This window comes from Mesoplodon bidens (assembly GCF_964165515.1).
Source record: "Mesoplodon bidens genome assembly, chromosome: 6".
Lineage (NCBI taxonomy): Eukaryota > Metazoa > Chordata > Mammalia > Artiodactyla > Ziphiidae > Mesoplodon > Mesoplodon bidens.
The window spans coordinates 32,799,311-32,818,591 of record NC_138162.1 but is presented as its reverse complement, the minus strand read 5'-3'; the positions used below and the strand labels follow the sequence as shown (position 1 = coordinate 32,818,591).

The following is a 19,281-nucleotide window of genomic DNA, read 5'->3' as shown; positions in this document are numbered from 1 at the left end:
ACAGCTGTCATCCTTTGAGGGTACTACTCCAAGTGGATAGCAAATTTTATAACCCATTTAGCCATGTTGTTTTCTAATTGAAAATCCTATCAAAATCTTTTAGAAGAGGTTACATTTTATTAACACAAAATGTTAACATACTAAGAAAAATAAAAGCATTATGTAAATTATCTAGCACACATTATTATTATCTTCTGAATTGTTACTGTCCCTTTAAAATCTCTGTTTCTTTGAGATTTTGTTCTTAAACAACTAGAACAAAGAAAGCAAAATGTTTCTCACCATTAAAAGATACTCCACTGCTCTGTCAGGGTTGTTGAAACTGGCTCTCAGGGCTGCAATTACTTGCTCTCGTTCGTAGCCCATTGACATGATCTCAGTTACCATATTCTCATAAGACTGACCTGTCACTAAAAAAAGGTGTGTGTGGGTGGACGAAGGGGAAAGAAGAAGAAAATTTAATAAATAAACAATCTCCATGTAATCTGAGTGCATATATGTATACACTGCTTCAGGCACTACAGTGCCAGGAATACACAGATGAGTAACAGTTATCAACTACAACATATATGTGGTAGGTAGAATAATCCACCCCCTCCCATCCCTGGAAACTATAAGTAAGTCAGGTTACAAGGCAAAAGGGAATTAAGGTTGCTAATCAGCTGACTTTAAGATAGGGAAATCATCCTGGATTACCTGGGTGGGTCCAAAGTAATCATAAGGGTCCTTAAAAGTAGCAGGGAAGCAGATGAGAGGGTCGGAGAAACAGATGTAAGGAAGAGAGGACAAAGCAGGGTCAGAGATGCTATGCTGCCACCTTTGATGACAGAGGAAAGGGATATGAGCCAAGGTACGTGGTCAGCCTCTAGAAGTTGGAAAGGACACAGAACAAATTCTCCCCTAGAGTCTCCAGAAAGGAATGCAGCCTGATTTTAGCCCAGTGAGCTCCATATCAGACTTCTAACCTACAGTACTATAATAAGATAATAAATCTGTTGTTTTATACCACTAAGTTGTGGTACAGAGCAGCAATGGAAAATACAGTATGTTTAATACACATAATAAAAATATCAAGTACAAGTGTAGCACAAACATAGAAAAGAATTAGCAAGTCAGGGCAGGCAAACTGGAAGAAGAGACAGATGAACTGATTTTTGAGAGCAAGTAGCAGGGACGCGTCACGAAACCAACTGTGCTGTAATAAGTTGTTTTCCTTGGACACCTTTCGTTATCAATGCAGAGGGGAAAAGGAGGTTGGAAGCTAGAAAATTAGAATGTCCCATACTGTATAAAACTGGTACAATTACCCCTGTAAGGCATTTCCCACAGGATCTCTCCAACTCTGACTCACTCTTCATGGAAATGTCAGACAACACTCTGATTTAAAGAAAGCCAACTCTCTCCCACTAAACTTAAAGCTACCACACTTCTTGTCCATCTCCCACCCTTTCCTGCCCACCTAATTATCTTGATCAGCAGTTAACTATGTCCTAGAATGTCATCCTAAAAACAAAAACACGCCTCCCTTGACTGCATCCCAATTCTCTTTCAGGAATTGGTCCATCCGTCTGCTCTCCTCCCTTCACAGTCATAGCTGTCTGTACATGCTGTGTCCACTTCTCACATTCTGCTCACTCAACTAATACCAGCATGTGACTCTGGATCTCAAAGATTCCCCCTCAAGCATGTCCCACCATTTATCATCTGCCTTCTCCACTTCAATTAGCAGCACCTCTATCCATCCAAGTGCTTGAACCAGAAACCTTGTTGATCTAAATTCCCTTTCCCCTCCTTCCACATCTAATCCACTAGCAAACCTGGTAGGTCCTATCTCTAAAATATATCACAAACCTATCAAGCTTCCTCTTTCTCCCTGCCTTCACTCAAGACCAGTCCACAATAATCTCTGGTCTAGATTATGCCCTGCTTCCTCTCCTGCCCCCAAGTCTACAATCCATTCTTCAGCCAGTTGCAAAAGTGAGCTTTTAAGAAAGAAAACCTAATCTCATTTTGGGCTCCCAACCTCAACAACCCTGCATGTGCCACTCCAACCAATCCATTTCTACTTGCTTCACAAGTCACAGCTTCTGCCCCAGGACTTTCACACACACCAGGCTTCTTTGATGGTCTGTTCCTTTACATGCTCCAGTTCTCAATTTAAATACTACAGTCTCAGGGCTTCCCTGATGGCGCAGTGGTTGAGAATCTGCCTGCTAATGCAGGGGACACGGGTTCGAGCCCTGGTCTGGTAGGATCCCATATGTCTGTGAGCCACAACTACTGAGCTGCGCATCTGGAGCCTGTGCTCCGCAACAAGAGAGGCCGCGATAGTGAGTGGCCCGCGCACCGCGATGTAGAGTGGCCCCTACTTGCCACAACTAGAGAAAGCCCTCGCACAGAAACGAAGACCCAACACAGCAAAAATAAATTAATTAATTAATAAATACTATAGTCTCAGAGAGGTACTGCCTGACTAGCCTAAATATAAGTGCCTTTTGTTCTTCTTTAGGGAAGCCATTAATTTTTAAAATATCATTTATCATGATTTGCAATTTATTTTATGTTTCACTCTATTTTCTTTCCCCCATCTGAACACAGGTTCAACCTTGCAAGGGACCGTGCCATTTTTGCTTTACTGTTTGCCTGATATACAGGTGACAAAATCAGTTGAATGATTTTTTTCTGCAGAATTTTTTATTTCATATAGTATATTACACTAAAACTCTGGTCTATCTACCCCCCCAACCCAGTTTCATTGAGAAATAACTGACATACATCATTGTATAAGTGAAAGACATACGAGCATGATGGCTTGGCTTACGTATATTGTGAAATGATTACAACAGGTTCAGCTAACATCCATCTTCTCATATGGATACAACAAAAAGAGAAAAATTTTTTCTCCTTGTGACGAGAACTCAGGATTTACTCTCAACAACTTTCCTATATGCCATACAGCAATGCTAGCTATCTAGTCATCATGTTGCACATCCCTAGTATTTATCTTAAAACTGGAAGTTTGTACCTTTTGACCATCTTCTTCCAACTTCCTATCCCCCATCCTCTGCCTCTGGAAACCACTTTGAGTTTGATAATTTGTTTTGTTGATTTGAAGAGTCTACATATAAGTGAGATCCTATAGGAGTTGTCTTTCTCTGACTTCTTTCACTTAGCATAATACCTTCAAGGTCCATCTATGTTGTTGCAAATGGCAGAAACTCCTCACTTTTTATGGTTGAGTAATACCCCATTATGTGTACACACACACGTACACGTACATGTACACACACACACACACACACACACACACCCCGCTTCTTCATCCATTCATCTCTCGATGGACATTTAGGTTTGTTCCATGTCTTGGCTATTGTAAATAATGCTGTTATGAACACGGGGATGCAGATGTTTTTTCAAGTTAGTGCTTTCATTTCCTTTAGATAGATTCCCAGAACTGGAACTGCTAGATCAGTTCCATTTTTAATTTTTGAGGAACCACCATACTGTTTTCCATAGTAGCTGCACCAATTTACAATCCCACCAACAGTTTACAAGGGTTCCCTTTTCCCACATCCTCACCAGCATTTGCTATACCTCATCTTTTTGATGATGGCCATTTTAACAGGCCCAAAGTGGCATCTCATTGTGGTTTTAATTTGCATTTTCCTAACAACTAGTGATGTTAAGCATCTTTTTATATACTTGTTGTTTTTTTGTATATCTTCTTTGGAGAAATGTTTATTCAAGTACTTTGCCCATTTTAAATTGGTTTTTTTTTTTTTGCTATTGGGTTGTATGAGTTCTTTATATATCATGGATATTAACCTCTTATTATATACATGGTTTGCAAATATTTTTTCCCATTCCATAATTTGCCTTTCTACTTTGTTGATGGCAAAATTTTCAATAAAGTTATCTAATAACTATGAAAGCATAGCTTAAAAAACTAAGTATCACTCACCAAATTCAGCATTTGATACCTTGTTTAGAGTAATGACCTTTCCCTACCTATTCCATAAAGTACTTAAGCTATTTTTACCTTTTAAATTACCCACTGATATAATTCTAGCACAAATCACTCAAGTGCCAATATACTTTCAGTAATCTAGTTCCCAGAAACAGAAAATATTATCAATAATAAACAAAATTAAGAGTTGTGGAGTATCGTAACTGTACTTTTAACATAGTGTTTCCCATTCAATTCTTACAATCCTTTTAAGGATTATGAGGCTGAGGCTTAGAAAGATTAACAATTTGATCAACGGCTGTTAATTCATGGTGCAGAGACACAAACACAAGCTGTCTAGACTCCAGAGCTCCCATGCCTCTCCTTGATGCTATGCCTCCTAAAATCATGCTTCTTAGTCAAGTTACAAAACCTCAAAATAAATGCCTACACTCAAGTTTGATACTCTTTAGATCCTGAAAGTATGAGGGAAATGACTCCTAGAAAACTTAGGGGCAATGAACAACATGAGACAGAGCTAATGAGACTGAAGAAGCAGTGATGAAGAAGATGTCATTAAGAATGAGTTTTGGGGGACTTCCCTGGTGGTCCAGTGGTTAAGAATCCGCCTTCCAACACAGGGGATGTGGGTTCGATCCCTGGTCGGGGAACTAAGATCCCACAGGCCGCAGGGCAACTAAGCCCGCGTGACGCAACTGAGCTCACGCACCACAACTAGAGAGAAGCCCACGCGCTGCAACAAAAAGCCTGCACGCCGCAATGAAAGATTCCGCATGCCGCAACTAAGACCCAACACAGCCAAAAATAAATAAATATTAAAAAAAAAAAGTTTTGTACTTATCTCCTAGGTTAGGAGGTGCTGTGAAAGGAAAAATGACCTCATTTAGATTTGCCTTTTAGAAACTCCACTGTGGCAGGGAATAGACCAGTTAAAAGAGGGTAACAGAAGAGCATCAGTAAGGTAAGGATATGAACCAAGGCAATTAAGTGGCAGTAGAAACAAATATTCCAGAGACTTTAGGAAGGAGGATCAATAGGACTCCTGGCCTCCCTGGGCCAAGAGAGGCAGAGGGTCAAGGTTGATGCCAATACTTTGGTAGAGAGTGGAAGATGATGCGAGCAAGAAGGGAACAAAGGAGAAGAATCAGATGGGGGAATTAAAAATTAATAAATTTGGAACCTCAGGAGTTTGTGGAGGTTATAGGTTTTCCAGCTGGCAGCTTAAAGAATGAGTCTGGGAAGTCAGAGGGAGATATGTACTAGAGTTTTAATTTTAAGAATCCTTGTAGTACAGTTAACCCTTGAACAATATAGGCTTGAACTGTGTAGATCCACTAATAATCAGATAAGTCTATTCCTAGTACACTACTACATGATCCATAGTTGGTTGAATCTGAGATGCAAAACTGTGGATACAGAGGCCTGACTGTAAAGTTATAGATGGATTTTTGACTACATGGGGTTGGTGCCCCTATCCCCTGTGTTGATCAAGTGTCAACTGTATATGGGTGGTATTTGCCATTCCTATAGTCTGAACTTTGAACTATGACCTAGAGCAGAACCAAAGAAAACTCATACATTTAAAAGCCAGGTGAGATAGAAAGAATTAACCAGAAAGCCTGAATAGGAAGAGTCAGAGGTACAGTTCAAGAAAAGTGTGGTGTCACAGAAGTCAAAGAAGAAACATTTAAAGAAGCAAGGTATCAACATAAAGACTGGATAAATTAAAGATGAAAGAGTAAAGGGATCCCGAGACCATACAGTTGAGAACTGCTGTTCTAAGAGATGCAAGGTGTAAAAGGTAAGACACCACCACCAGAGACCAGAGCAGGAGCAACTAGAGCTGTGGACTCCTGGGCTTCCACCCAGCAGCATCAGTGCATTCCAGCTGAAGCAGCAACGGCAACAGCCACAGCCTCAGCCTCCGAGAGCAGCAGGGGCACGTGGACAGAGCCCTTTACTCATCTCTGGGTAATCTTGAGCTGTTCCAGCACCTCTGTAACAATTTCCTAAGATTAAGCCTTTTCGTGTTTGAAATAGAGTGATTTCTGTTTTCCTGATTGTTGGACACTAACTCATATGAAGCAGAGTAATCCCAGAAAACAGTCTCTCAAAGATAGGAATGTGGGTTTGGTACATCCAGGTGATCTTAAGTTGATAAAACAACTATTTTGCCCCTATGTGCTATGGGAAATCAGCCAGTCATTTTCCATGGCAATGAGGGCACCATGGAGTTCAAGTTCAATTAGGTCAGAGGGCCAATCCCATATCTTGTGAGATACTACTGCTGTTGGAACCCTGCTGCTGTAGCAGCTAAACAAGGAATCCAGAAGCCCATACTCTACTGAAGCTGCCATTCCCACCTGTTCCCAGTCTTCTACCTCCCTACCATTTCCAGTAGTACAGAAGAGTACCAAAGGGCAGGAATGGGGTTGCCATCCAACAGACCAATAATGAGTACTTATAGCAGGCACTGTACCAGGTATAGCTACAATGGGAAAATGGGCAAAAAAACCCAAATTGATTTTGACAGATTAGGTGTGAAGGGAAGGATGGAAAGACATTATTCAACAGGTAAAACTGAAAGTCGGGATAAAAAGGCACTTTCACTGCAAGTACAATACAAGCAACAACATGCAGATGGGGACCTATAAGGCTACAAGGTGGAATAAAGGCTGGAGGTGAATAAAGATGAAATGTGAGACAGATTTAGTAACATCTTATACTCATTTCAAAGATACTTTGTAATAAACCTGTACACAGATCAAACTTTGTTAAAACCTCATTTAAAACCCACATTTGGAAAATGGAAAATTATCTGCTTTAAGGAAAGAAGTATGCTTAACTCTAACAATACAATTTAAAGGATTCAATATATAAAACATTAACTTACAAAAAGTCTTTAGTAACATCAACTGAATTATCTAAATCATTTAGCCGCTTGATTGTAAGCAACCATGAAAATGAACATTTTCATGATCTAGAAAAATGAAACTTAAACCTCCTCCCTGTCTCTTACAAGGTAATTTACAATGTAGATACTTACCAAGTGCACTTGTTGCATCTTCAAAAAGGTTTGACCGAGAAGAATCACCTGATGTACTGTAAAATGTTTTTAGAAAATCATGTATCAGAAAGTATGTAAAATTTACCTTAAAGTTTAGTAGCTATCCAATTTGTAGAGACTCTCTGATTTTAACTGAATGTAGAAGTCTGGCTACAGTGTTCAAAAAGGCTTCCAGATTAAACCCCAAAGCTTTATCCATAACATTTACGGCATGGGAAGAATTTTCAATTTTAATACTCATTCTGTTCTGCAAATCCATCATTTAAAATGTCCAAAGATATAAAAGAACATCCTTACAGAGAGCTTACCATTTAAGGAATACAAAAAAGATAACATACAACTAATTCCCTGAAAGAATTTACAAGAAAAATTAAATAATCTATAAGTCAAGTCACAGTAAAAGAAATATCAAAAGCTGTATATGATAAACAGCACATGCAGAAACTGCATTAGGCTGGAAAGGCCTGGGAAGTCTTTACATAGCAGGATTTCATTTAGGTCTTATAGTTAAGTTCTGAACACAGAAACTGCAAGAAAGCCTTCAGGTCAAGGAACGTAGCATAAACAAAAAGATGCAGAGGCAGGATAGACCCAAGCTGTAACCAAGTTTTAAGCCAGTTTAAAAGGACTAAGTTTTAAGGGCTTCCCTGGTGGCGCAGTGGTTGGGAGTCCGCCTGCCGATGCAGGGGACACGGGTTCATGCCCCGGTCCAGGAAGATCCCACATGCCGCGGAGCGGCTGGGCCCATGAAGCCATGGCCACTGAGCCTGCGCGTCTGGAGCCTGTGCTCCTTAACGGGAGAGGCCACAACAGTGAGAGGCCCGCGTACCGCAAAAAAAAAAAAAAAAAAAAAAAAAAAAAAGGACTAAGTTTTGTTAGGCAATTGCAGAAGATAAGTCTAGAAAACAAAGAAGACACAAACACAATAATGAAAGACCATAAAGAGAAGACCGAAGAAAAATAAACTGAGGTTTTACAAAAGTGGTAAAGGCAGCAGTTAGCAGTTTGGAGTAAAACATACACACAACACAATACACACATATACCTCTGTCCCAATTTTAGAAACAAAACACAGTAGACTTCAGTTCTTAGAAAACCCTACAAGCATAGTAAGAGTAACGGAAATACCTAAGTTTGAATTCATAAATTACTTTGTAAGCCTCAGTCAGTTCTTCACCAATACAATGAGGTCAACGATGGTACCCAGGTATCCCCAAGTGCTGTCGGTAGGGTTACTGCTGGTAAAGTGCTCAGCAAAGTGCCTGGTATCGTAACGCTCAACATGATTGTTATGATTAAGACAATCCTTTGGTATAATTTTCTACTTTTTTTTTTTTTTTTTTTGTGGTACGCAGGCCTCTCACTGTTGTGGCCTTTCCCGTTGCAGAGCACAGGCTCCGGACGCGCAGGCTCAGCGGCCATGGCTCACGGGCCCAGCCGCTCCGCGGTATGTGGGATCCTCCTGGACCGGGGCATGAACCCGCGTCCCCTGCATCGGCAGGCGGACTCTCAACCACTGCGCCACCAGGGAAGCCCCTTTGGTATAATTTTTAACATATCTTCATCAACTAGATAGTAAAATTAACATGTAGAAGGCAAAATTTCAAAAAGAACTATATACTACAGTTCTATACTATATATATAGGAAAACAAATTCTCCTGCCTTAGACCTGACCTGGGTCTTGTTGTTGTGTGTTTGAACAATTACTGCATGTCAGCAGAACTACAACTGCCTCAATTTTCCCCAGAGGTGCATAGTATTCCATTTAATTGACCAAATTAAACTATAAAGACATTTTTTGTTTGGTTTCCAACCTTTAAATTCTTTCTGTAGTCAAATGTATTAATCATTCCTTTTATGACTTTTTTGGGTTAAGATTATTTTCCCATGCTCTCCTCTAGTTTATGGTTTCACTTTTACATTAAATCTCTATCCATCTACAATTTATTTTTATGAGTGTAAGCCGTGATCTATCTTTTTTTACCTCCAGATGGCTAGACATTTATCCTAATAGCATTTTCCCCACAGTGGTCTGAAATTAAATTTTTATCTTATATTAAGTCCCTGTATGTATTTTGGTCTGTTTCTAGACTACTATTTCACCAAGCAGTCTTTCTAGTTAAGAGCCATACTAAATTGTAATCATTACCATGCATAATACATTTTACTATCTGGTAGAATTAGACCCCTTTGTTACTGTTCTTTTATAGAACAATCTGTGCTATTTTTGCACTTTGTTTTAAAATTTCTTTTTAAACATTACAGATAAGACTGAGATACCGTTTAACCACCATTCAAGTTGATTCTGCCTCAACACTCCTCCCCTCCCCATCTGCAGAGGAAACCGCTTTATCAGTTAGTGTGTTGTCCCTCTGCTACTGTTTTTCTACACATTAATATGCCACCCACAGAAAATATGCAATGTTGTTATGTGGCTTTTGTTTGGTTTGTGGTTATTGCCTACACTGTTCTGCAATCTGCTATTTTCATTTGATAACAAAGCCTTGAAACCACATTTGTTTAATATGCATATATACTGCATACTTTAACTGGCCTGTAGTACTGGATATCAGAGCTCCTCAAACTTTAGGAAGCCTAAGAATTCACCAGGAGAGCTTGTTAAAATACAGATTTCTAGGACCCATGCCCAGAAATTCTTATTTAGAGGTCTAGGGTGGAGCCTAACAATTAATTTCAAACAAACTCCCAGTGATGCTGATGTTGCCTATTCACTACCACACTTGAATAGCACAGTTCTCTAATACAAATAATATGTCAAGTCATGCCCTTATTAATGGATATTTAGGTTGGTTCCAATTTGTCCTCAATTACAAGCAATACAGTCCTTGTGCACAAGTGCAGTTTTTCTAATGTAGGTATCAACAAGTGGAATTTGCACTGCAATATGTGGTTTTTAAAGAACAAAACTGACCTAAAGAAACAAATCCCTAATAATGAAATGTCAGGCCAGGGTGATAAACTTTCTGACACTCCTCAAATTCATACCAGCGTATCTCCTGATAATTATCTCACTGAGTTCTGTGCTTTGTAAGACACTAATGTTTTATAGCACAAATGAAGAAACTAAGGCACATTTAAGCAGCTGGTTTTCTGAGCTTCCCTCATCCTTCCCTTTCTGTGCTATCCTTCTCTGAGGTGTATAATTTGGGGAAATAAGAGTATAGGGTTGGGCTTCCCTGGTGGCACAGTGGATAAGAATCCACCTGCCAATGCAGGGGACACGGGTTCGAGCCCTGGCCTGGGAAGATCCCACATGCTGCTGGGCAACTAAGCCCGTGTGCCACAACTACTGAGCCTGCACTCTAGAGCCTGTGAGCCACAACTACTGAGCCCACATGCCACAACTATTGAAGCCTGCGTGCCTAGAGCCCATGCTCTGCAACAACAGAAGCCACCACAATGAGAAGCTCACACACTGCAATGAAGAGTAGTCCCTGCTCGCCGCAACTAGAGAAAGCCACACACAGCAACAAAGAACCAAAAGCAGCCATAAATAAATAAGTAAGTAAGTAAATAAATAAATAAATAAATTTATATTTAAAAAAAAAAAGAGTAAAAGGTTGGTGTACAAAGCCCAAGGAAGTAGGCAACTCTGGAGTCTGCTTTTCTGACCATCAACTCCTTTGTGTAATCTCTATGGGTCTGAAAAGATAATCCTGACTCTTGAGAACAGATGAATAAAACTGTACCCCCAAGAAGAAATAAAAAGAATAGAGATAATTAAAAAAACTTGAATTGATGATATTAGCACATTAAAATGGATTGATCAATTTGGAAATTCTTACACTATGGAGCTTTTTAAAAGGAGCTTAAAGCAGTTAAGAAAATAAGATATACTGTACCAACTCAAGACATATTTAATTAAGTTTACAATGATTAAATGATTTGGAAAACCAATTTGTGAAATTTATAAGTTCCCTCCCATACACAGAAAAGATGTAACAGCCTTTTGATGCAATAGCATAGGCCGACTCTGGGTTGTCTCCCACTAGTTAAGGGTGATTGTATGCAATTCTAGCTGTACATGGGAGAAGTACCAAATTAGGCAACAGTGTTTCAGAATGCCTAAAGCAAAGTACAGCAGGCTGACATAGGGAAAATATTTTACTATCTGAACCTGTGTTCTCTTGGGGAATTAAATCCTTGAAAAGAGGCCCTAAGCAGCAACAAACCAGGTGACTCAAACCCCTCCCAACATGGTTGACTGAGTCAAAGAAACGGCACTCAAAGACAGAACACTAAAATGAAAGATGATGAGAAAGAATTCATGATTAAATTCTTTCTCATCATTGTATTTATCACAGACATCCTTCTATGTCAGTGTTTCCAAATGCTGCATAGTTTTCCATTGTGTCTGGTCCTGATTCCAGGACTCTACTGCCACTGAGGTCCTGAGTTGCACCAAAGTCACAAAATACAAACCGCTTGCTTCAGTGCCAATACATACTGGACACAAAGCAACTCAGGCTCTCAGATAAAGAAGAGATTCCCATGTATGACTTCCAGCCAAGAGAACTGAAGCATTGTTTTGGTTATTTTATTTATCATTGGGGGAAAAAAGCTTTGTCACAAACTACTCAATAATTCTAACTGCCAACTTCCCACAATAACTTTTTTTTGCCCCCAAAATATCCCAGCACTTTTTCTTCTGTTCTAAAGATCTACATAGGCAAAAACTTAAATTTCTATACAACTTCACAAAGATGTAGATACTTACTCAGCACATACTGTGTGCCATGTGCTATTTCATATCTTTTACACTTATTTCATTGAATCCTTATAACAACTCTATGAGATAGGTCCTGCTGTCATCCACATTTTACAGATGAGGAAAAATCCAAAGACCTTAATTTCTTTTCTAAGGTTAAGACCTAACAAATGTTAGACCCAAACACAATACTATGTAGCAACTGGAAAAACCTACTGACATGGAAGGATGTTTATCATAGATGTGACAATAGTCAAAGAATATAGGTCAAATATAATAATGATCGGGGGACAAATGTCAAGTTATTTATAATGTGTCAAGCTATAATATACTGTCAGGTTATTTTATAATTCTTCTTCTTTTTGGTTATTTGTATTTCCTAACTTTTCTACACAAAATGAATAATGACTTTGACCCCTTTCCCTTCACCCTCGGAGGAAAAAAAAACAATGCAGAGTATACAAATTCAGATTACAGAACAGACACAAGCATACTGCTTTAGTCAGGGTTCAAAGTTTAGAAAAAGTTTAACATAGTAGATAGATAGTTTGATCAAAACAATAGTGAAAATAAATACATTCATGAAGTCACTGTTATGAACATATTCCTATACAATTTCCTAGAATCCAGTTCTTACCTGTCAGTTGATGTTGGGCTAGCAGCCACTGGTGTTTCTGCTGGCTTTTCTGCAGGTTTCTCTTGTTTCGTTGCACTAGCAGGTGCAGGTTCAGAAGACGCTGTCGTTGATGCTGGAGTGACAGATGCAGGTGTGGGAGTGGGAGCCAAAGTGGGGGCAGGGGTTGGTGCCTGAACCACAGCTGGTGCTGTGGAGGAACTAACTGTGGTAGTGGTGGCAGAATTTGATTGCTGAGTTGTAGCTGGTGCTGGTGTTGTCACTGCTTTGGGCTAAACACATTACAAATCAAAATAATGCATTATGATAAAACACTGCATTATTACCTGATCTCTGGATGCTACAAACAAACATAACACTAATACAAGACTGTAACTTGAAAATAATTTTGTAAGGTGACATAATGAGTGATCAACAGCAGCAATCTGAATCACTATTTATGTTATTCTTTCAAAGCTGATGAGAGCATATATATTAACTATCAACTTCCATTAGCTTTAGCCAACGGTTTCAGTCTTCGGATCATTATGAAAAAGAACCAAAAGAAGCAAATATTTTAAAACGTACAGAATGTGTATCCAGAAAAATAACCACATAATTCCCCCCCAAAACTTCACAATTAAAGTTTCTTGGTTATAACTTCAAAGTATTTATCGTCATTTCAAAGCAACAAAAATAACTTTCTTGAAATGAAAGTATAAACAGAAGTATGATTAATGAACATGCCAGAAAGTCTGCTGTATTGTAGAGGAGGGAAGAAAATCCCAATATTGACTATAAGCCAATAGGTGTAAGTACAAAGAGATTAACATAACTTTTGAGATGTATATACAGTTAAACCGACAAATAAAGGCCAAATAAAGTTATAACCGCATGCTCAGCACTTTCTGAACTAGAATCAGAGGCATAAACATTCCCACCAAGCAAAAAGCAATTTACATATGGGTAAAAATCATATTATATGAGTTTTATTCTTCTCCTACAGCCTATCAATGCTCACTACCTGCTTAGCTCATAACTTACCTAAGGTGAAAAGGTAACTGATTTGATGAAAGATGAGATTAAAATTCAACATAATCCGCCCCAAGTATAAATCAACAAACTGTAAATGCAATGAGTGGATTTGTGCCTTGTTCTATTTGAGCCAGTATAGAGTGTACTGGAAAAAAGTGCCTTGTGCAAGGTAGGGGGATGGGACTTACCTATCCTGCTTAACTCTTAGTTATGTTCTAAATAGTCAACGTTACTATAATACTAAAGGAAATAAGACCATAACAAATACATACCCAAATGTGTGGCTACCACATTTTCCACTATGTACTATGTATGATAAAACTAGACTAGGGAATACTATTCAGCCTTAAAAAGGACAAATTCTGGCACGTGCTACAACATGGATGAACCTTGAAGACATTATACTAAGGGTAATAAACAAGTCACAAAAGGACAAATACTGTATGATTCCACTTATACGAGGTATGAAGAGTAGTCAAATTCATAGAAAGGACAACAGTGGTGTCAGGGGCTGGAGGGCAGGGGAAATGGGTAGTTATTGTTTAACAGGTACAGAGTTTCAGTTTAGGAAAATGAAAAAAGGTTTAGAAACAGATGGTGGTGATGGCTACACAACAATGTGAATGTATTTAATGCCAATGAACCAAACACTTAAAAATGGTTAAATCTGTAAATTTTGTGCTGTGTACCACAATTTTTGAAAAAACGAGTTGAGGCAAAGTTTCCTCATATGATTCTGTTCCTGTGTATTTAAAGTTTAACATTTAATAAGTGCTTAAATATAGCAAAATCAATATGGTTCTTAATAGATTAAAAAAAAATTAAGTCCAGTACATGTAAATTGTTTAGCTGCTTTTCGTTTCTCACTACAAAAGTATTCCATAATTAAAATTTACTTGTTCACTAGGGGCAAGATGGGAATAAAGACGCAGACCTACTAGAGAATGGACTTGAGGATACGGGGAGGGGGAAGGGTAAGCTGGGACAAAGTGAGAGAGTGGCATGGACATATATACACTGCCAAATGTAAAACAGATAGCTAGTGGGAAGTAGCCGTATATAGCACAGGGAGATCAGCTCAGGGAGATCAGCTAGGTGCTTTGTGACCACCTAGAGGGGTGGGATAGGGAGGGTGGGAGGGAGGGAGACGCAAGAGGGAAGAGATATGGGGCTATTTGTATATGTATAACTGATTCACTTTGTTATAAAGCAGAAACTAACACACCATTGTAAAGCAATTATACTCCAATAAAGACGTTAAAAAAATTTACTTGTTCAACTTTGTTTTCTACTGCATATATCAATTACTTTGAGACTTAAAAAAAACCTCACATTTATTCTATTTTCAGTCTTTGACAAACTGGTTTCCAATTACCTATTTAAATTTATTTTGGGTGCTACAAGTAACACTACTCTTCTGAGATTATTAGGAGTTTAGAATTTAGGATCATAATTCAGTCCTAAAAGTATCATGAGCACCACCACTCCTCTATTTGTCTTAACTCTCTACTGCATGCTTATGTATCTTTAAACAAGTATATAAATAAAACAAAAATCCTGAAAGAATCCATATTCATTCTCTGCTTTAGAGAAAAACTTCTGACTTTTATTTCAGTCCAATAAATCGCAAAAAAGTTTCTGTTAAAAACCTTCTCACAATAATCATTCCATCATTCTCTTAGTTGTCTTTTCCCTTTTTTAGTTTCTAAAAATCTATCCCATTGGCTAAGAAGTATCACTGAAGTTGTTAATCTATATGTCTTTCAGCCCTGAAGTATTTGTTAGGTCTAGTACATCATTTAGCAAATCCTTTTAAGGCACTCTTATTAAAAACTACAAAATAAGAAACATTTATTCAATTTCTAAGAATCACATTCTCTAATAATTACACAACTAGTGATTTTACTAATCCAACAATACCTAATAATTTTAACATGACACTTCACATATCAGTTGTTTTGACATATTTAAAATTATGCTCAAACTACAAATATATAAAACTATTAACTTTATAGTTGACTCAAAGTAAACTGTTAAAACCTTTAATAACAATTAAGTGCATGCCACTATGGATGGGTATAAACTGTTTTCACTTGAAAGTGTAAAGCAAGACTTGGGATCATCTTTTCTTTTTTTTTTTAAACTCACATGCATAAAGATATATACAACGAGGTTGAAACTTACTTTTGTCACCATAACTACCACGAAGTTTTTCTCATCAATTTTATATTCTTTTAGAGCAGTATCATCATTGAGGATTTTGCCTAGCACATTAAGAAAAAAACATATTACTGAAGGCACCGTAACCTTGTCTTACACTAACTGAGGTTGAAACAATCACCAACATCAATTCTATCAATTAAAACTTTCCCCAAAGAAAAAGATTAACCACTCAGCCAAGATAAACATAAGTGGATACATGATTAGTTAAGAAGGCATAAATAAGCATTTGACTAAAAGATAGCAAACTCATATACTGTACGTGGGTATCTCAATCCCAAGCATTTCTTAAAAATTATTACTTATAATAAAAAAGACTTGCTGGGTAAGGAAATATTAACTAGGTCCTGAGAAAGAGGAGATCATGAAGACAAATAAAATTCAATTTTGAGATGCTCAAGGATTCCCCACCCCTTCCCCGGAATAACCTATAATCCCTCCTGATGGAAGGAAAAATGAACGAACTGCCTGCTCCCACAAATACTGGATACCTGCAACACAGAAATGTTCCACTGCTATAAAAATAAGATACTCATGGTGACCTGGTACACAGAAATGGTAAGATAATATAGAACTGAGTAAGGCACACAGACTATGTAAGATTTTAGTCATGCAGAAGGACAAATGTGAGGTCAGGATTCCTTCAGGCTTCCTTTTCCTTGAAATTTGTTTTCCATTTTTAAAAAGTTATTGGGGTTTCCCTGGTGGCGCAGTGGTTGAGAGTCCGCCTGCTGATGCAGGGGACGTGGGTTCGTGCCCCGGTCCGGGAAGATCCCATGTGCCGCGGAGTGGTTGGGCCCATGAGCCATGGCCGCTGAGCCTGCGTGTCTGAAGCCTGTGCTCCGCAATGGGAGAGGCCACAGCAGTGAGAGGCCCGCGTACCACAAAAAAAAAAAAAAAAAAGTTATTGAATCAAAAGCTGCAAGCATTAAGACAAAAGGGAATAGTGTCTCTACTCTGCATAGGATTGAAAAAACAGGCCAAGACTAGAAAGCAGAAATTCTAGTCTTATGTCTGCCACCAACTACATGCACCTCTTCAGCCTTCTGATTCCTCATCGCAGGGCTGGTGTTTCCTCTAAACCACCTCAGTTAAGAAAATACTTCAAAATCTCTATATAGGAAGAGACAAGAATCCATGGGCAACTCAAGATCCACCTTACCGACATTTACAATGACAGTGCTCAGTATTTCTTCTCAAGAACAAAGAAAATAATTTTCTCCACAAAATTCACATATCAAGTCTATTTTTAACACACATTTTCCTGGCTACTAGTGAGGCTAGTTAATTTACAATTTCCTATTCATATCCTTTGTTGCTTTTTAATTGGGTCATCCTCTCCTTACTGATTTGTAAGAGCTCTTTATATAATTTGAATATTAATCTTTCTTCTCCTGTCGCTTATTTATAGTGTCTTTTGACATGTAAGGTCTTCTGTATTCTTCAATTTTGGTATTTTATTTAAAAAACAGCTAAACTGAAATTTAATTTCACAGGAATGATTCCAAGTACATTAATACACATAATCAGTATAAATGGTTTCATTTCAATAGATTAAAAAAGATGCTCAGCTTGATGGGAAAACTGAAGAAACACGTGGACCCCTATCTTGCACCACTCACAAAAATTAACTTGAAATGGATCAAAGACTTAAACATAAGGCCTGATACCATAAAAGTCCTGGAAGAAAATGGAGGGAAGAAAGTCAGAGATTTTGGTCTTGGCAATAATTTTTTGGGCATGACACCAAAAGCACAAAAAATAAAAAAAATGGACAAATGGGACTACACCAAACTCAAAAGCTCTGCACAACAAAAGAAACAAATAACAAAATGAAAAGAATTCTACAGAATGGAACAAACTACAGAATGAGAGAAAAATTTTGAAAACCATATATCAGATATGAGGTTAATATCCAAAATACATAAAGAACTCAGTCAACTCAATAACAAAAAACCAAACAATCTGATTAAAAATTAGCAGAGTAAACCAACATTTCTCCAAAGAGGACATCGAAATAGTCAACAGACAGATGAAAAGATGCCCAACATCACTAAGCATCAGGGAAATGCAAATCAAAACGAGGTATTACCTCACACCTGTTAGAATAGCTATCATCAAGAAGACAAGAAACAAGAGGGGCTGGTGAGGTTGTGGTGAAAAAAGAATCCTTACACAGTGTTAGTGGGAATGTAAATTGGTCCAACCACTATGGAGAACAATATGGAAGTTCCTTAAAAAATTAAAAATAGATCTACCATATGATCCAGCAATTCCACTTTTGGGTATATACCCAAAGAAAATGAAATCAGGATTCTGACAAGACATATGCACTCCCATCTCTACAGCAGCACTATTCACAATAGCTAAGATATGGAAACAATCCAAAATGCCCATCAATGATGAATGAATAAAAAAGACGTGACCCATATACACAACATTATTCACCCTTGAGAAAGAAGATATCCTGCCGTCTGCAACAACATGATGAACCTTGAGAACATTATGCTAAGTATGATATCACTTATATGTGGAATCTAAAAACCTAAACTTATAAAAAAGAGTATTTTACCTTGGTGGTTACCAAGGGTATGGGGCGTGGGGGAGGGAAGAGTGATGGTGTTTAAGAGTACGAACTTCTAATGAGTAGTAAATAAGCCACAGAGATCTAATGCACAGTATAATGAACACAGACAATAAAACTGTACTGTTAATTATGTAATCTGATAAATATCGTTACACTGGCAATCATATTACAATATATAAGTGTATCAGAGTAACACCCTGTACACCTTATACAATGTCACACAAACTAATTCAATAAGAATTTTTTTAATTCAAAAAACAAAACAAATACAGCCAGTTACATAATACTTACAAAAGATAAAACTAATAAGCAAAACTATCTAACATCACTGGATGGAGAAATACATAAAGCAAATGTGAAAAAACAGAGGACTGAATATTAATAACATTCAAATGACTATTCATTCTCTGCTTTTATCTATACAATGTTTCTGACAATCAATTTGTATACACTACAGTTTGCAAGATGGCAATTTCTAAAACTAAAAGAATGTCACAGTACACAAGAAAATGGCATATTAATTTCAGCATTCAATGCATACCTGCATAAATTAATTTTTGACCTGCTACAGGAAAGGCATCTTTACCCTTTTCAGATTCAATCTTCTCTTTCAGTGCTCTTACCTATAGGAAAAAATTTTTTAATTTTTGAAAAAGTCTAAACAAATGAAAATCCAGAATATGAACAAATGATGCAAGATAAAAATTTTATACATACTATTAATGACTCCAAAAACTTCAAAGATCATGTCTTTATAATATTACGTCAAAAAGACCTATTATTAACAACCCATACTATTAGGTATAAGTATAAACTGTTTTACCATCTGTTCCACGTACACAGTTTTTTAAAAAAAGACTTTACCAGTTGACTTTATAAGTCTATTCAAAACAAAGGTTTCAAAAGCAGAAAGTTTTGATTCTCACTATAAAGTTTATGGGCTTATTTCTCACAGAGTAAGAAAGTAAAGAAAAGCTCTCTAATCTAAAAGGTCTAAGAAATAAAGTGGTCTTGTCCACAATAATAAAAAAAAGGTTAAATGTGAATGTTAAAAGGCAAATT

At 37.6% G+C, this 19,281-nt stretch overlaps 1 protein-coding gene across 1 annotated transcript in view; it reads right to left on the bottom strand.

Annotated features, from left to right (window-relative positions):
- RAD23B (RAD23 homolog B, nucleotide excision repair protein) overlaps positions 1 to 19,281 on the bottom strand; it is a 46,151-nt gene that overhangs the window by 12,952 nt on the left and 13,918 nt on the right. Inside the window, exons 2-6 of the mRNA XM_081238271.1 lie at positions 18,761 to 18,842; positions 15,597 to 15,676; positions 12,402 to 12,670; positions 7,014 to 7,069; positions 283 to 410 (exon numbers count right to left, since the gene is read on the bottom strand). Coding sequence (XP_081094397.1) covers positions 283 to 410; positions 7,014 to 7,069; positions 12,402 to 12,670; positions 15,597 to 15,676; positions 18,761 to 18,842 — 615 coding nt within the window. The remainder of the gene's footprint in view (positions 1 to 282; positions 411 to 7,013; positions 7,070 to 12,401; positions 12,671 to 15,596; positions 15,677 to 18,760; positions 18,843 to 19,281) is intronic.